Below are 15,671 nucleotides of genomic sequence, written 5' to 3'. Positions count from 1 at the left end.
GTGATTTCCTTTTTGTTTACACTAAGCTATTATATCGTCAAAATTGAGATTTATTTATCTTCCTGTGAGTAATAAAGTCCAGTGTCCAGTAATGGGTTTCCTTTTTTCTCAAGGCTATGCAGTGATGTGCTCTGGGATTTATTGCTTAAATATGTATTGTTGGTTCTAATAGGATCCTTTGAAATCTCTTGTAGGCACTCACAGTCCCCAAGCTTGTTTTAGCAGGTCGGTTGCCAGCCCAGCAAAATGCTACGGTATGTGCACAATAAGTGTGAAGCAAAGTCCCACATTGCCCAAATACTAAAATAATATTAAGCATATAAGCGTAAGGGCACCCTCACCTTTTTAGCTAGCTTTTGGGGTGTGTTCTACCCAAGACTGTGTAACATGGTATCACAGCCAAAGTACTTAGGGATGGGTAGGGTGCGTGTCTCTACCCTGCATGCCTCAGGTGCTATTGAGTGAGCACACTGGGCGTGAGAGAGGGTGTGAAGCGAAGTCTCACTTCGCCCAAGTACTAAAATAATATTAATTATATAAGAGTGAGAGCACCTTCACCTCTTGAGCTAGCTTTTGGGGTGTTCTACCCAAGACCGTGTAACAATAAGGACTTGAAGAAATTTGCATGCACTTTGTGTGTGTTTGTGTCCTTATTTTGGTTTGCTCATCACATTCTTCAAAAACTTGTTAGGTACTGGGTAAAATGTTTCCTTTTTCCCTTTGATAGCCTGGGACTGAATATTTATTTGGTGAAATACAATGTACTTTACGTTTTTATTTTTTTATTTTATTTTAAAATTTTGTATTAAAAAGGCCATACCCTGTGCACCTGGCTCTACTGGGTCTGGGACTCTGGGAGAGGTAAGTGGTAAGTACCTTACCTCCATTTAGAAGAGCCTGATTAATTTCTGGTCTCAATTGAACTTTTTTTTTGGGGTACCCGTCACGTGACTTTTCCTGGTCAGACAATCCTTCTTACTCTTGTTTGACAGTGTTTATGGTAATAACAATTTTATCTGACCTCTCAATCAACAATTCACATATTTGTATCTGTTGGGGAAAAAAATTCACATATTTGTAGATCCTATTTTTTTTGTGCGTGTCTTACATGCTTTTATAACTTGGCAGGTTAATCTAGATCCAAATATAAGAAATATACAAGAACTTAAATCGTGGCCTGAGTTTCACAATGCTGTAGCTTCTGGATTGAGACTTGCCCCTCTCCAGGTTTCCTATCATGAATTTTTGATATTAGCTGTTGCAAAAGTTATTCTTGTGACTGAATGGTGTTTACTTACTGAGGAATTTCTTTTGAAATCATTGCTGGTCTTTTGTTTTTATTTTTATATTACTTCTACCTTGTGATTGATGTGAAGTTGCTTTTATGTATCATTTTCAGGTGTCTGTTACATTTAGGGCTTGTTTGGTTTGTATTTGAGAAACATGTTTTCAGATAAAAAGTACGAAAATTTGTTTGGTTTGGTTTTTTTTCAAAAGATGTTTTGAAAAATTATTTTGAGAGAGAGTTTTGGAAAAAGTGATTGATTTGATGTGTATGAGAAAGAGATTTGTTTGGAAAACTTGTAAACCAAACAAGTTTTGGAAAATTTTTTTGGGAAAATTTGTTTGGTTTGATTACTTTTGAAAACTTATTTGTAGAGAATTTTTCCCAAATTTTTTTGAGAAATACAAACCAAACAAGGCCTTAATGTTTGGATTTAGTTAATTCAAAATTTCTCTCTGTTTTCCCCTCTCGTCTTATTACTACTATTGGAACGTTTCTCCATAATTGATACTATGGCTTGAATGGTATGTGACGCATTGTATTTTCTTTTGCAGGGTAAAATGTCTAGAACATGGATAATATATAACAAACCTGAAGAGCCAAATGTTGTCCATGCAGGACTTCTCCTGGCACTGGGGTTACATGGACATTTGCATGTCTTAACTATAACCGACATATATCAATATTATTCACAGGTAAGCATTCTATTTGTATATAACTTGTCTGCTGTTGCATTCCATTAATGTTTTCTCCCCTTGTTCTTCTTTGGGTACTTGTTTACTTTAATAGTTAATTTGAGTTATTTGATGGTGTGTATTTTGTTCTTTAGAAAACAATAGTTCGGGTTGTGTTTTTTGTTGTGTTTAAAAAACCTTTCCTCTAATTTAGCTTAGATCATTTTGCTGTTAAGTTTCTCCTCTTGATATTTATGTCTTTCTTTGCATCTTGTCTCGGTCTTTTGTTTTTGGGGCTTCTTTAGTCTTTGGTTAGTTTCCTTTCTCTAGGGTTTCATTTGTCATAGTCCTAATATTCTAATTCACTTTGGTTTTTGTTTAGAGTTTCTTTTTTTGGCCTCCACTTTGCTTGTCAATTCCTTTGAGCTCTAGGGTTTTATTTTTTCTTCCTTCGCCTGTTGCTGTTCTTGATCATTGTTTCTCGATTTTGTGATATTCAGATTTTGGTAGTCAGGATTTCTCTTGCTTCGATATGTTTGGTAATGCCAGTGCTATTTTTTGAGGTCTTCTCCCGTTGAGGCAGTGGATGGCTTACTTTGACAGATAAGAGGTTTGGTGACAATGGTGGATGTGCCAATGGTGCAAGCCAAGGTAGAGGAAATTGTTCTCGAGGATGTTGGTGGAGGAGGTATTCTTGATGGCTGGATCTTTGAGGAGAAAGTAGAGGCGGGTTGTGTGGGGAATGATCTGTTTTCTATGTTGGTGCAGAGTTGTTCAGAGGAGGTCAGTGGTGGGGGAGTTGAGAGGTAGCTAGTGGAGTGTGATAATCACAATGGGTGTGTGCATGGCTCTGTGGTGTAGAGATCAAGGGTATGGCAGTTGGTGGGTCGGTGGATGTATCTAGGAGGGATTCGAATTTGAAGAATAGACGGGGAGGTGCCATGTGGCATCATCTGGAGTTGGGAAGTGGAAATTATCTGATGTTGAGAAGTGATTTTGTAAATTTGGGCTTCTAGGCCGAAAAGGTATTGGGGCTGTTGCTCAGTCTTGGGAGGCGGTTTTGTGGGCACAAAAAATTTGCCTGTGGATTTGAAGCAGCATTGGGAGGGTTGGGTTGGGTTGGTTGCTTGGCTAGCCTTTTCTTCTTGTTCGGCTTATCAAGGGGTGGTGTATGGTGCATGCCTTTAGTAGGGGTGCTTCTAAAGCTCAAGGGTAAAGGGACCAACAAGTGGAATAATTGATCTGCATTTGGGCCTCTTGTTTTAAATATTTTAGGCATGCGCTTATCTTGTTTGATCCATTTGAATTGAAAAGATGCTGACAAAAAAAAAAAAAGAATTGGAAAGCTGTCATGAGTTGATTTTGGTAGTACTTTGTTTTGTTTCTTTGTATTTCATTGTTTTTAGTGCACTGGGGGACTCCTTGTCCTCCAACCCTTTGTAATATTATATTTTTAATCAATACAAATTCTGTTTCTCATAAAAAAAAGTGTTATAGATTTCAATTGCTTGCTTGGCTCTCAAGTTTGCTCCCTTTGTTATCTTTAAACATTTCCTTATGCATATGTTTTTATTTGTTTGTTTTTTTGCTGTTTGGCACTTTTTTTTAAACTTCTACTCAGTTTATTTTGCGTTCCTGATGTTTTCGTTCTTAGGAACATGAAAGCACAACCGCAGGATTAATGCTTGGCCTTGCCGCATCATATAGGGGAACTATGCAACCAGCAATATCAAAGGTAAAAATACATGTGCCTATTTAACCTTATCTGGTTGCTTTTTTATTTTTTTATTTTTCCTTTTTCCTACTCTTCCTCGATTATGATAATCCTGCAGCAAAGAATCTGAAATAATATCTAATTAGCGGAATTTGTAGATGCTGATTTATGCACTTATGTATAGTAATTATATGGTTAATTTAATTTTAAATCAGATCATGGTTGCGTGGAATAGATTACATCTTTATTGGATTGCCTTGTCAAGTAGGAGATGTTATAGTAGATTGTATGGGAACTCCATATTTATGTCATATTACTTGTGGGCTCATAGCCCTTTTTATCTGCTTGTTCTGATTATTATTTTCAGTGCTTTATTTTTCTTGCCTCCCCACCAAAATAAAAGGAAAGGAGTTGTTAGAATTTCCTATTTGTGTTAAGAGGTATGTTATAGGCTTACCTTACGTCCTTCTAGTGTATTTAATCCCTATATCGGACCCTAAGTAGAGGTTTTGTTAAATTAAGTTTGTTTTTCCCTTTACTTGCTTTTTGAACACAACTCTCCTTTTGAGTGAACCATTTTTCTGTGAATGTATTTTGATTATTTTGGATTTGTTATAAGGGTATTTTAGACTTCACATTTAATTAGTGTCGTTCTTTGTTTATTTTGTATAAAACTATGCAACCATGTTTAGAGATACCAAACCAAGCCTTAAATCCCAACATTTTATGAAACAATACACAACATTTTATTTTCTCTTTTGTATTTGATAACAGTTTACAGGTTATGAAACAATTGAGATTTGCAGCACTAATAGCATGTTAGATTGTACATATCTTAATTTTTGTTTTATTAAGAAGTTGATTTGAGATCTAAGAAGCACAGACACTTTTAAGAAGGTGGCGTATCTGTGTTGTGTCTGTGTTAGACACCGAAACTCTTTGGACACTTCCCGACACGTATCCGACACTCTTCAAAACGTATCCTATTTTTTAAAATTTTTTAATGACCCAGACATTCTTTGGACACTTATGGCATGTTTGATTGGAAGGATTAAAGCATGGGATTAGGATTATTAATCCGTGGGCCCAATCATCCTATGTTTGTTTTGACATTTTGGTTTAGGACTATTAATCCAATGGATAATTAATCCAACAAATTTGTAGGATTATTAGTAATGGGGTAGGGGTGGGATAGTTAATACCACACTAATTTGATAGGATTATTAATACCTCACTATTAGTATTGTGAATCAAACATGACCTTAGAGGATACATGTGCCTATTGCTTAAACATACGTGTCTATCGATTAAACACAGATTAAATTAATTATAAGTTTAAATAAAACAACTTAAGATACAATAATAAAGCAAAATCATATAAAGTTACAGGAATCAGTGTCATATTATATTTTTTTATTACCTTTGAATGATATATTCATATATAGAACATATGATAAACGTATAAAATTATATATTTCATGCGTGTTCTTCATATGTCGTTTCTTGTATTTTTTGAAAATTGGCATGTCGATGTGTGTGTGTTGTATCGGTGTCATGTCGTGTGTCCGTGTCCATGCTTCTTAGTTTGAGATACTTTTAAGGCAAATTGGTATTTTGGAGGTGGTTATGCGGTTAAAAACTCCATCATGGAATCCAGTGTTGCCATTAGAAATCTTTTGCTTATGATTTAGTGATGATGTTCTGCTATTTTTTATATTGCATATACATTTGCTGTTAATGGTTTATGTTGAATTATTTACATTGTTCATTGGCAGTCCCTTTATGTACATATACCAGCTCGCCATCCGTCTTCCTATCCAGAATTGGAACTACCAACCCTTCTTCAGGTATTTGTCACTGTGCGGCCGTCAATGTTGTGTCCTCTGCAAATTTGCCTCGCATGTTGTGCTTCAGAAAAAAAACAAAAAAATATCGTTGAATATAAATCTTTTACAGTGAATATCTTTTATTGTCTTTTTATCATTCTTATATGCATATGACACATTATCCAACTCTACATTTTCGAAGCTTGAAATCTTGGATTTCTTTAAGTTTGATTCACAACATTTTTTCTGTTGGTTGGTTTCACTTAATTACTCTGACGATTGTCACCTTTTAAACATTTCATCACTTTCTTTTTGAGGTTCTAAATATTTGTTTGCTAATCTTTGAATTTGTGCCTCGCAGGTAAGAATGTGCATGCAGTTGCAGAACTTGGTTTGGTTTACTAACCCTTAAAAAAATTGCAGTTGGATTATATTTTAACTGGACACGTTTCATCCCAATTGTTGTTTCATTTACATTTATCTTGTAGTCAGCCGCAGTTTTGTCTGTTGGGCTTCTTTACGAAGGCTCAGCACACCCCCAAACGATGCAATTTCTTATGGTACAGTACTTATTCTACTCTTATGTCCAAAGCTGATATTCCTCATATTATAGTTTTAATATTCTGTATGTGGACATATAAATGTGACTCAAACTTATAGGATTCAATGCATTGTTAATCTTTCCATGAATTAAGATGGAAAAAATGGCAGCCCGAACATTGACTTGGATGGGATCTGATTGAGACATACCTTCATTGTGAAGTTTGAAACATAGTCTTATGCTGATTTTTTATCCTTCCCTCTTTTGGTTTTGTATTTTCTTCTCATGGAGATTTGATTTTTCTTTTTCATGCATTCTTCTTCTTTTGTTTATTTGTATATATGTATTTCCTTGATTCTGCTGTTCCTGTGTTGAATGAAAAATGATATATGTACATAGTTGTCAAATCGGGATTCGCAGAATTGAAATGGTTTCATACCGAATTGCGAATCGAATTGTAGATCGTAAAGATTCGGTCACTTTTTCTAAATTACGTAAAAACATATGTCTGTACATTTAGATATTAAATATATCTAATGAATATGAAATATTTAGACTCAAATCAATGAAAATGTTATTTTGAATGATAATCACCTAGTTTAATAGGTAGAAGTTAACAAAAGTTCCTATATAAAATCACCATCTTACCTTTTTTCTTTTTTAGATATTTCTTATCGATCATTCTTAATAAAAATAATAATCAAATGGGTAAATTACACTGACCTCCCCTGAGGTTGACCTTAATTATAGGGACCTCCCATGTAGTTTCAAAAATAACACTGACCTCCCTTACTTTTGAAAATAATATACAGATTCTCCCTTCCCGTTAAAAGAGCATGGACGACGTTAAGTTCACAGCCGAAATGACCATAATACCCTTGATAAACAAACAGAGGAATTAACCCATTTTATCAACACCGTCCATCATCTCGACCAAACCGGTTCTTCCACGATTGTCTCCAACAACGGTTTCCTCGACCTGTACACGGGCAACCTACGCTTCATAAACTCCGCCGCATAACCATCTCCCATGTCCTCCTCCTCCTCATTCTTCCGCTCCGGCGTCACCCTAACAATTTTGCCGTCGCCGGAGATTTTTTTGGCCGCGAGGAAGAGTGGGCCCAAGTTGGCGGCATTGATGACGGAATTGAGTCTCTTCATGGGGAACACGAGGTAAACGTTGGAAGCCTCAAGGTCTTCGTCGGCGTTGAGGGCTCAGAATCTCCTGCCGATTTGGCTATTGTAGGGTTTATGTTGACCATCAATAAAGAAATAGACCAGATCTGGAGTTGCAGATCTAATCACAAAAAAACTTGAACAAAGAGAGAGAGAGAGAGATTCAACATATCAAAGAACAAAGTGGTGGCGACGGCGTTGCGAGAGAGACGGCGAAAAGAGGAGAGAGAGAGAGAGAGTCGCCCTCTGCCCCGTTGTTGGTCGTGCCATCGGACATCATCGGTCGATCAGCGTCCTCTGTCGCACCAGCGTCTTCAATCGCACTGCCGTCACAGAATTGCGGCCGAAGCAAAGGAGTAGTGGTCGGTGACTTAGTTGTCGCCATAAAGGGATTGGAATCCGCTGTGGAGGCATCAGTTGTGATTGAAGAAGACCCTTTCTCTCTCTGTCTCTGTCTCTCTCACTTGATCATGAGTTCGGCGGCTTTGATGGGTTGGTGGAATTGTTAGGTTTTGCCATTTGGGAAGATTACTGTTGGAGCTTTGCCTGGTGAGGACGATAGGGTGCAAGAGATGCAGTTTCCCATTTTAGAGAGAGAGTGGGTTTAAAGAGAATTGGAAATAAAGAAGATGAAGTGTTCAAAGCTTTTGGGAGATGGAGATGGAGATGGGTAGGATTGTGATGGATGTGCAATGTGTATAGGGGGACGAAGAGAGGCTGTTTGAAACATCCATGATAGGGACAAAGCTTTTTATTATTATTATTATTATCATAGTTAGAAGTGGGTGTATTGACAGGGGTATTTTGGGCATTTACATGTTTATTGTGACTGATTTCATTGTTTTTGTTACTTTATTAACGTTCTTCTAACAGCAGAGGGGAATCTGTATATTATTTTCAAAAGTAAGGGAGGTCAGTGTTATTTTTGAAACTATATGGGAGGTACTTGTAATTAAAGTAAACCTCAAGGGAGGTCAGTGTAATTTACCCTAACCAAATAGACAAACAATCAATTTTCAAAGTAACAATAATTAACAACGATATTGATATTTGGAGAATAAGCATACATACTTTTGTAAGTAATAGTGAACAAATAATAAGAAATAAATATTTAGAATATTTTATTTTAAAGCCTAAAACATTTTAAAAGGTATAACTGACTCCACACATGTAATATTCAATTATATTCAATTTAATAAAATAACAATAGATAATTCATAGTGTAATTTTAATCTCAAACATCTTTAGAAAATATATTGTAGAAATTTAATGTATAAAGAGAAATAGAGAATTGTATTATTGATTGAAATTTGTTGTGTTTACAATGAGTCTTATATATAGAAGATTAGAGGAGGTAGGTATGTAGTAGGTGGAGTAGTAGGTGGAGTAGGTGAAGTGGGTGGAGTAGGTGTAGTGGTAGGTTTAGGTGAAGTGGGTGGAGTAGGTGTAGTGGTAGGTTTTGGTACATTTTAACAGCCCCCCGCAAACTCAAGGGGGATAGGAACTAACCAACTTGAGTTTGGAGAGAGTAACAAAACAAGAAAATAGACTAATACATAAAATAAAACAGGATAGGAGACACTGTATGGTCGTGTCAGACCGTTGGTGAAGACACTGGATGGTTGTGTCATAACGTTGTAGAGGACACTGTATGGTGGTGTCATAACGTTGTAGAGGACACTGTATGGTGGTGTCATAACGTTGTAGAGGACACTGGCTCGTGTTAGACCGATGTAGAAGACAGTTTATGGGGTCATGTCGGACCGTTGTAGCAGACAATGTTGTGACAGTTGTTGTGACAGTTTACGGAGTCTTGCTGGACCCTTGTAGAAACTAACCGGAATCAATGTCGGGACAGTTTACAGAGTCTTGTCGGACCCATGAAGGAGCTAACCAGAATCAATGTCGGGACAGTTTACAGAGTCTTGTCGGACCCATGAAGGAGCTAACCGGAATCAATGTCGGGACAGTTTATTGAGTCTTGTCGGACCCTTAAAAAGTCGCACCCTCAAAAGGTGTGCCCAATCTTTCAAAAGGCGTGCCATCAAAAGGCGTGCCCAATCCATAAAAAGGCGTGCCATCAAAAGGCGTGCCATCAAAAGACGGGCCATCAAAAGGCGCGCCCATGTTGTCGTCGAGCGCCGAGCGGCGCATGATGCGCGTGTCTGCCTCTTCGTCAGGGTGTTTATAAACTGAGGCGGAGGCTGTGCTTGAGGCAAAAGCGAAGACAAAAAAACCTGGGAAAAAACTTCTGAAAAACTCTTCATTTTCTGAGAGAGATATTCGTTTTCTGAGAGATTGCCTCTAAGAGCTGCAAATCTTGAAACACTCTGTAACCAACCCTTCCGAAGAGTATCAGTCTGAAAGTGCTATTTCGCTGAAACACTCAGCAACCCAAAAAACATGGCCTCTTCTTCTTCCCGTTCAGCTACCCAGAATATGGCCTCTTCATCCCGTGGTCTACTCACTCTCTTTCCCGACCTCAACGAGTCAACAAGAGAGATAACTGGTGCGGTGGCCCGTGAACCTCAACAAAACACCTCTGGTTTTGCTCCGTTGAACTTTCCGATGCGGTCGGTGGAGCAAAAAATGGCGGTGCAAACTGATATTGAGGCCAATCAGTATACTTTGAAGTCATGTGTGGAAACCATGACTGCGGTAACAAACTTGTCGCACCGGCTTCAGAGTAGGACAAATGAGGTGCAGCAGTTAAACGCCCAACTGGCTCTGCTCCAACGCATGTATAAGGATGCGCGAGCAGAGATAAGTGTGCTAAAGGCAGAAAACAAGGAGCTGAAGCGGAAGGCCACCGTGATGTTCCGATTTGGAGGTCCACCATATGCTGCAGTGGAGGAGCAGGGTGGAGTGATCGTGCCCAGTGGAGTGGGAAACACGGAGGCAACACCGTCAAGGGCCGCCCAGGACGAAGGCAAGAAGAAAAGACCGGCGGAATAGGCGAAGAAGTGAGGGCGGTGGGTGGCCGGCTGCAGAAAAGAAAAACAAATCTGTGGGTGTTGTTTTTTTTTTTTTTTTTTTTGGTGTAAAATTGTGATCGGGGTTGATCCCTGAAATGAATAAAGCAAGTGTGTTTGGCAAACTCGAATGGTAGGTGTGGTAATGCAGAAAAATCAACTAGAATGAATTTTTTTTTTTTTTTTTTTTTTTGTGAAAATAATAATAATAATAATATTGGTATCATGGAGTGGGCGGTGGTACAAAAATATTGTGTAGAAAAAGAGGGAGATGGTGGAAAATTATTGTGTAGACAGAGAGAAGGCATGTGAGGTGTAAAGTGGAGGACAAAATAAAAGAAAAAAAGGTGAGAAATGTGATGATTTCTGTCCCTTCGCACAAAAACAGTACCACTACCACTCTCTCCCCAACCACTCTCTCTCCCCAATTCACTATGATTTCGAGGAGAGAAATTGAGGCTGTGAAGATGACGCTACTTCCGCCCTACTCTTGCTGGCGGTGCCGCACCTGCGCTGAAGGTTGCCCAATTTAGGCGGAAAGTTTGCTCGGTATTTGGCATTGTAGTACCATTGAAGCTCTGCAGAACTTTCTCAGCTGCTGCGTGAGAAAGGAGCTCAATAAACCCATATCCCTCTGACTGACCAGTCTGCTTACTGCGAATAACCTTGACAGAGTTAACCTCGCCAGTGTGAGCAAAGCAGGTGTTGATGTAACCTTGCCAATTGAAAGATGTTGTGGCTGCAAAGCCTGAAAAACTCAATGCATCAGTGGGTGATGGCGGAGACAATTGGAGTGTGGGACAGAGACAGCTTCTGTGCTTGGGGAGAGTCATGCTGAAACACAGCAAGATTCTGTTTATGGACTGGTACAAAGTGATGGTTATGGATGCTGGATGGGCAAGGGAATATGAAGCCCCATCTCAGTTGCTCGAGAGGCCTTCGTTATTAGCCTAGCAATACTCAGATTACTATGCATTTAGAGGCCATGAGGTGTACCAAACACCATTCAAGGAGGGGAAGAAAAGAGGGTCTGAGAAGCTTGATCAGAAGCAGGTTGTCCATAGGAAGTCCATTGATGCATTTGGACAGAGGACTTCACAGTATAGAGGTGTCACAAGGCATAGATGGACTGGTAGATATGAAGCCCATCTATGGGACAACAGTTGTAAGAAAGTTGGAAGAGGCAGGAAAGTGAAGGTATGTGTACAAAATTTCAGCGGGCAGCGAAGGCAAGGTTGCCGGCCGGCTGCCCGCCGGTGAGAAAACAAAATACGGGCCTAAATCTTATGGCTCTGATACCATGTAGAAATTTAATGTATAAAGAGAAATAGAGAATTGTATTATTGATTGATATTTGTTGTGTTTACAATGAGTCCTATATATAGAAGATTAGAGGAGGTAGGTATGTAGTAGGTGGAGTAGTAGGTGGAGTAGGTGAAGTGGGTGGAGTAGGTGTAGTGGTAGGTTTAGGTGAAGTGGGTGGAGTAGGTGTAGTAGTAGGTTTTGGTACATTTTGAAGCTTGAGTAACCAGCTTAGGGTATGATGAGATATCATCCCTTATTTATAAATAAAGATTAGGGTTTACAAGGTAGACAATTACAAGATGATCCCTGAGTGCATAAAAAATGATTACAGACTCTTTCGGCTAATATAATATGCTAAGTGACTTTCGGTGATTATAATATGCCAACACTCCCCCTCAAGCTGGTGCGAAGATATCTCTCATGCCCAGCTTGCCTAATATGTCATGAAACGGTTTATTACCAACTCCCTTGGTGAGAATGTCAGCAAGTTGGTCACCAGACTGAACAAAAGGAGTACAAATGGTACCACTAGTGAGTTTCTCCTTAATGAAGTGGCGATCAATCTCAACATGTTTTGTCCTGTCATGTTGAACTGGATTGTGAGCAATGTTGATGGCGGCCTTATTATCACAGTATAACCGCATGGAGTCCGTCTGAGCAATACCTAGATCACTCAACAATAATTTGATCCATAAAAGTTCACACACACCTTGTGCCATAGCTCTAAACTCAGCTTCTGCACTTGACCTGGCAACCACATTCTGTTTCTTACTCCTCCAAGTAACTAGGTTGCCGCCGACAAATGTACAATACCCTGAAGTTGATCTCCTATCAGTTACTGACCCAGCCCAGTCAGCATCTGTATAGGCTTCTACACGAAGATGATCATACTTTGAAAAATACAGACCCTTACCAGGAGCAGACTTCAAATACCTCAAGATTCTCATGACAGCCTCAAGGTGAATCTGATGAGGAGCATGCATAAACTGACTAACTACACTGACAGCAACAGCAATATCAGGACGGGAGTGAGATAGGTAAATGAGCTTACCCACTAAACGTTGATAGCTCCCCCTATCCACAACTTCTCCTCCTTCATCATCTCCCAATTTCTGATTAGGTTCCAGTGGGGTGGCACATGCCTTGCAGCCAAGCATCCCAGTTTCCTTCAACAGGTCAAGCACATATTTTCTCTGTGAGATAAATATCCCATCCTTAGAGCGAGCAACTTCAATTCCCAGAAAATACTTCAAGCTTCCCAAGTCTTTGATTTCAAATTCTTTGGCTAAATATTTCTTCAACAGAGGTATTTCCCCACTATCATTGCCTGTAAGAACTATGTCATCTACATAAACAATAAGTGCTGTAGTCTTACCGCATGAGGAATGTTTCACAAATAATGTGTGATCTGCCTGACTTTGTTTGAAGCCATATTTAAACATAGCCTGAGTGAATCTCTCGAACCAAGCCCTTGGAGACTGTTTGAGACCATATAATGACTTCCGAAGTTTGCATACTTTCCCTTCTGTTTGATGATCCTCAAAACCCGGAGGAATGTCCATATATACTTCTTCTTCGAGGTCACCATGGAGAAAAGCATTCTTGACATCAAACTGATAAAGCGGCCAATCTAGATTAGCTGCTAGAGAGAGAAGTACTTTGACTGAATTCATTTTAGCCACGGGTGCGAAGGTCTCCTGATAATCAATGCCATATGTCTGAGTAAACCCTTTTGCCACAAGTCTTGCCTTGTAACGCTCAATAGACCCATCTGCTTTGTGTTTCACAGTATATACCCATTTACAGCCCACAGGTCGTTTGCCCGTAGGTAACTCAGTCAATTCCCAAGTGCCATTCTTCCTAAGTGCTTTCATTTCCTCAATCATGGCTAGTTTCCACTCAGAGATAGCAAGAGCATCCTGAAAATGGTTAGGAATGCTAACAGAGGAAATATTGGACACAAACGCTCTATATGAGGATGACAAATGAGAGTATGATACAAACTGGGAGATAGGATGTTGAGTACAAGATCTCACACCCTTCCTTTTGGCAATAGGAACATCAAGATCAATGGACTCACGAGATTCAAAGTTACCTAGACTCTCATCAGAAGCAGGAGATGGCAGTGGAGTAGCAGAAATGGTCCCGTGTATCCAGTTAACTTGTTTTCTGTCGATGTCCCGGACATAAACATGGCCATCCTTATTCTTGGTGACAGTGGGTTCTATAGTTCCAGTAGAAGAGGGAGTTCCAGTAGAAGAGGGGGGTGCAAGAACAACTGGTTCTATCATAGGAGGCACAGGACTCACTTTTACCATAGGAGGAGGCACAGGACTCACTTCACACCAAGGCTCCCCCGGAAATGAGGACGGTGACACCGAAGAGGACAAGAAATAGGACTGGGACTCAAAGAAAGTGACATCCATGGACACAAACCACTTACGAGAAGAAGGGTGGTAACATTTATACCCCTTTTGAGTAGGAGAATAACCAAGGAAAACACACTTGAGGGAGCGAGGGTCCAACTTACCACGAGAGGGAGAGTGATTATGGACAAAACAGACACAACCAAATATTTTGGGAGGAATAGAAAACAAGGACTGAGAACCGAGGAGGACGTGAAGTGGAGCCTGTTTGTCCAAGACCTGGGTAGGGAGACGATTAATAAGATGGGCAGCGGTGAGAACGGCATCGCCCCAATAGGGTCGAGGCACGTTCATAAAAAAACACATGCACCGAGCTATGTCAAGAAGATGCCGATTCTTGCGTTCAGCCACCCCATTTTGTTGAGGGGTATTGGTACAAGAGGTCTGATGGATAATGCCATGAGTAGAGAAATATTGCCCTAACCCAGAATCTATGTATTCCCCGCCATTATCAGAACGAAATATTTTGATAGTGGCCCCAAACTGAGTACAAATCATCTTATGAAAAGTGCGAAACACAGAGAAAACTTCACTCTTATCTTTCATGAGATACACCCAAGTAGCACGAGAAAAATCATCAATAAATGTAACAAACCAGCGATGACCTTTCACAGACAGAACACGAGAGGGACCCCAAACATCAGAATGTATTAATGAAAAAGGAACTAAGCTTTTATTCAAACTGGGAGCAAAAGAAGCTCTATGTTGTTTTCCAAGTTGACAAGACTCACAAAGAAAGTCAGACACATGATGATTTGCGAAACTAGAAGGAAATAAATGCTTAAGTAAATGAAATGAGGGATGCCCAAGACGCCGATGCCACAGCCATACATCAGCGGGGGTAGTAGAAGACGTGGTGGAAGAATAAGCAAGTTTGTCCGGTTGATCTAGGAAGTAGAGACCATTTTCTGCACTACCACTGCCAATCGGCCTCCCCGTGACAAGGTCCTGAAAAAGACAATGATCAGGAAAAAACGTCACACAACAATTCAAATCCTGGGTAAGACGACTTAAGGATAACAGATTAATAGAAAACTTGGGAACATGGAGAACAGAAGATAGATGCATGGTAGGAGTGACTTGGACTAAACCTTTTCCAGAAATGGAAGAAACAGTTCCATCGGCAATCCTAACTTTGTCCTGACTTGAAGAGGGCTTATAGGCAGAGAAAAGATCAGAGGAGCCAGACATATGATCTGAGGCACCAGAATCAATAATCCAAGGCAAAGATGTATGACACAGGAAAGTACAAGGAGAAGATGCTAAGTTACCTGAGCGGGCTAAGGACGAGGAAGCGGTACTGAGAGTAGTAGAAGATCGGCGGTCCAACAATTGGCGCAAAGCATCCTCCAGCTCAGTATCAGAAGCCTGGGTAACAGAAGTGGAATTAGAATCAAGGGTATCAACGGCACTAGACTGATGAGCCCGGGAATAGGAACCACGTCCTCGAGAGTGGCCTGACCGACCTCCTCGAGAACCAGACCGATCACCTCGACTCCCAGATGGAGTCCCATGAAGCTTCCAACATGTCTCACGAGTATGCCGCGGCTTCTTGCAATAATCACAGAATACAGACTCCTTAGCAGCAGATGGAGGAGGCAGGCTGAGGCCATCTCGAGGAGTAGACAGTAATGCGGAACGATCAGTAGAGACAGGGGACATCATAGCAGACCGACGACTCTCCTCATTTTGTACATAGGCAAATGCCTCCTGTAGTGAAGGAAGAGTGTCCATACTCAGAACTCGACCCCT

The 15,671-nt window shown here is 40.0% G+C and overlaps 1 protein-coding gene across 6 annotated transcripts in view; it reads left to right on the top strand.

The window, feature by feature from the left end:
- The window catches only part of EMB2771 (E3 ubiquitin ligase), an 86,283-nt gene that overhangs the window by 51,026 nt on the left and 19,586 nt on the right, over window positions 1–15,671 (top strand). For 4 of the 6 annotated variants that reach the window (XR_014340922.1, XM_082888523.1, XM_082888520.1 and 1 more), the window contains 6 exons: window positions 195–254; window positions 1,129–1,227; window positions 1,840–1,980; window positions 3,614–3,694; window positions 5,449–5,520; window positions 5,988–6,059. Coding sequence is in view for 5 of the 6 variants with exons in the window: in XM_082888523.1 (XP_082744649.1) it covers window positions 195–254; window positions 1,129–1,227; window positions 1,840–1,980; window positions 3,614–3,694; window positions 5,449–5,520; window positions 5,988–6,059 (525 nt within the window). In the remaining variant the exon portion in view is untranslated. The remainder of the gene's footprint in view (window positions 1–194; window positions 255–1,128; window positions 1,228–1,839; window positions 1,981–3,613; window positions 3,695–5,448; window positions 5,521–5,987; window positions 6,060–15,671) is intronic. The other 2 variants (XM_082888521.1, XM_082888522.1) reach the window with 2 other exon arrangements.

Source organism: Camellia sinensis, chromosome 9 (assembly GCF_055761805.1).
Source record: "Camellia sinensis isolate YWXY chromosome 9, ASM5576180v1, whole genome shotgun sequence".
Taxonomy (NCBI): domain Eukaryota; kingdom Viridiplantae; phylum Streptophyta; class Magnoliopsida; order Ericales; family Theaceae; genus Camellia; species Camellia sinensis.
This window is presented reverse-complemented; position numbering and strand designations above follow the sequence as displayed.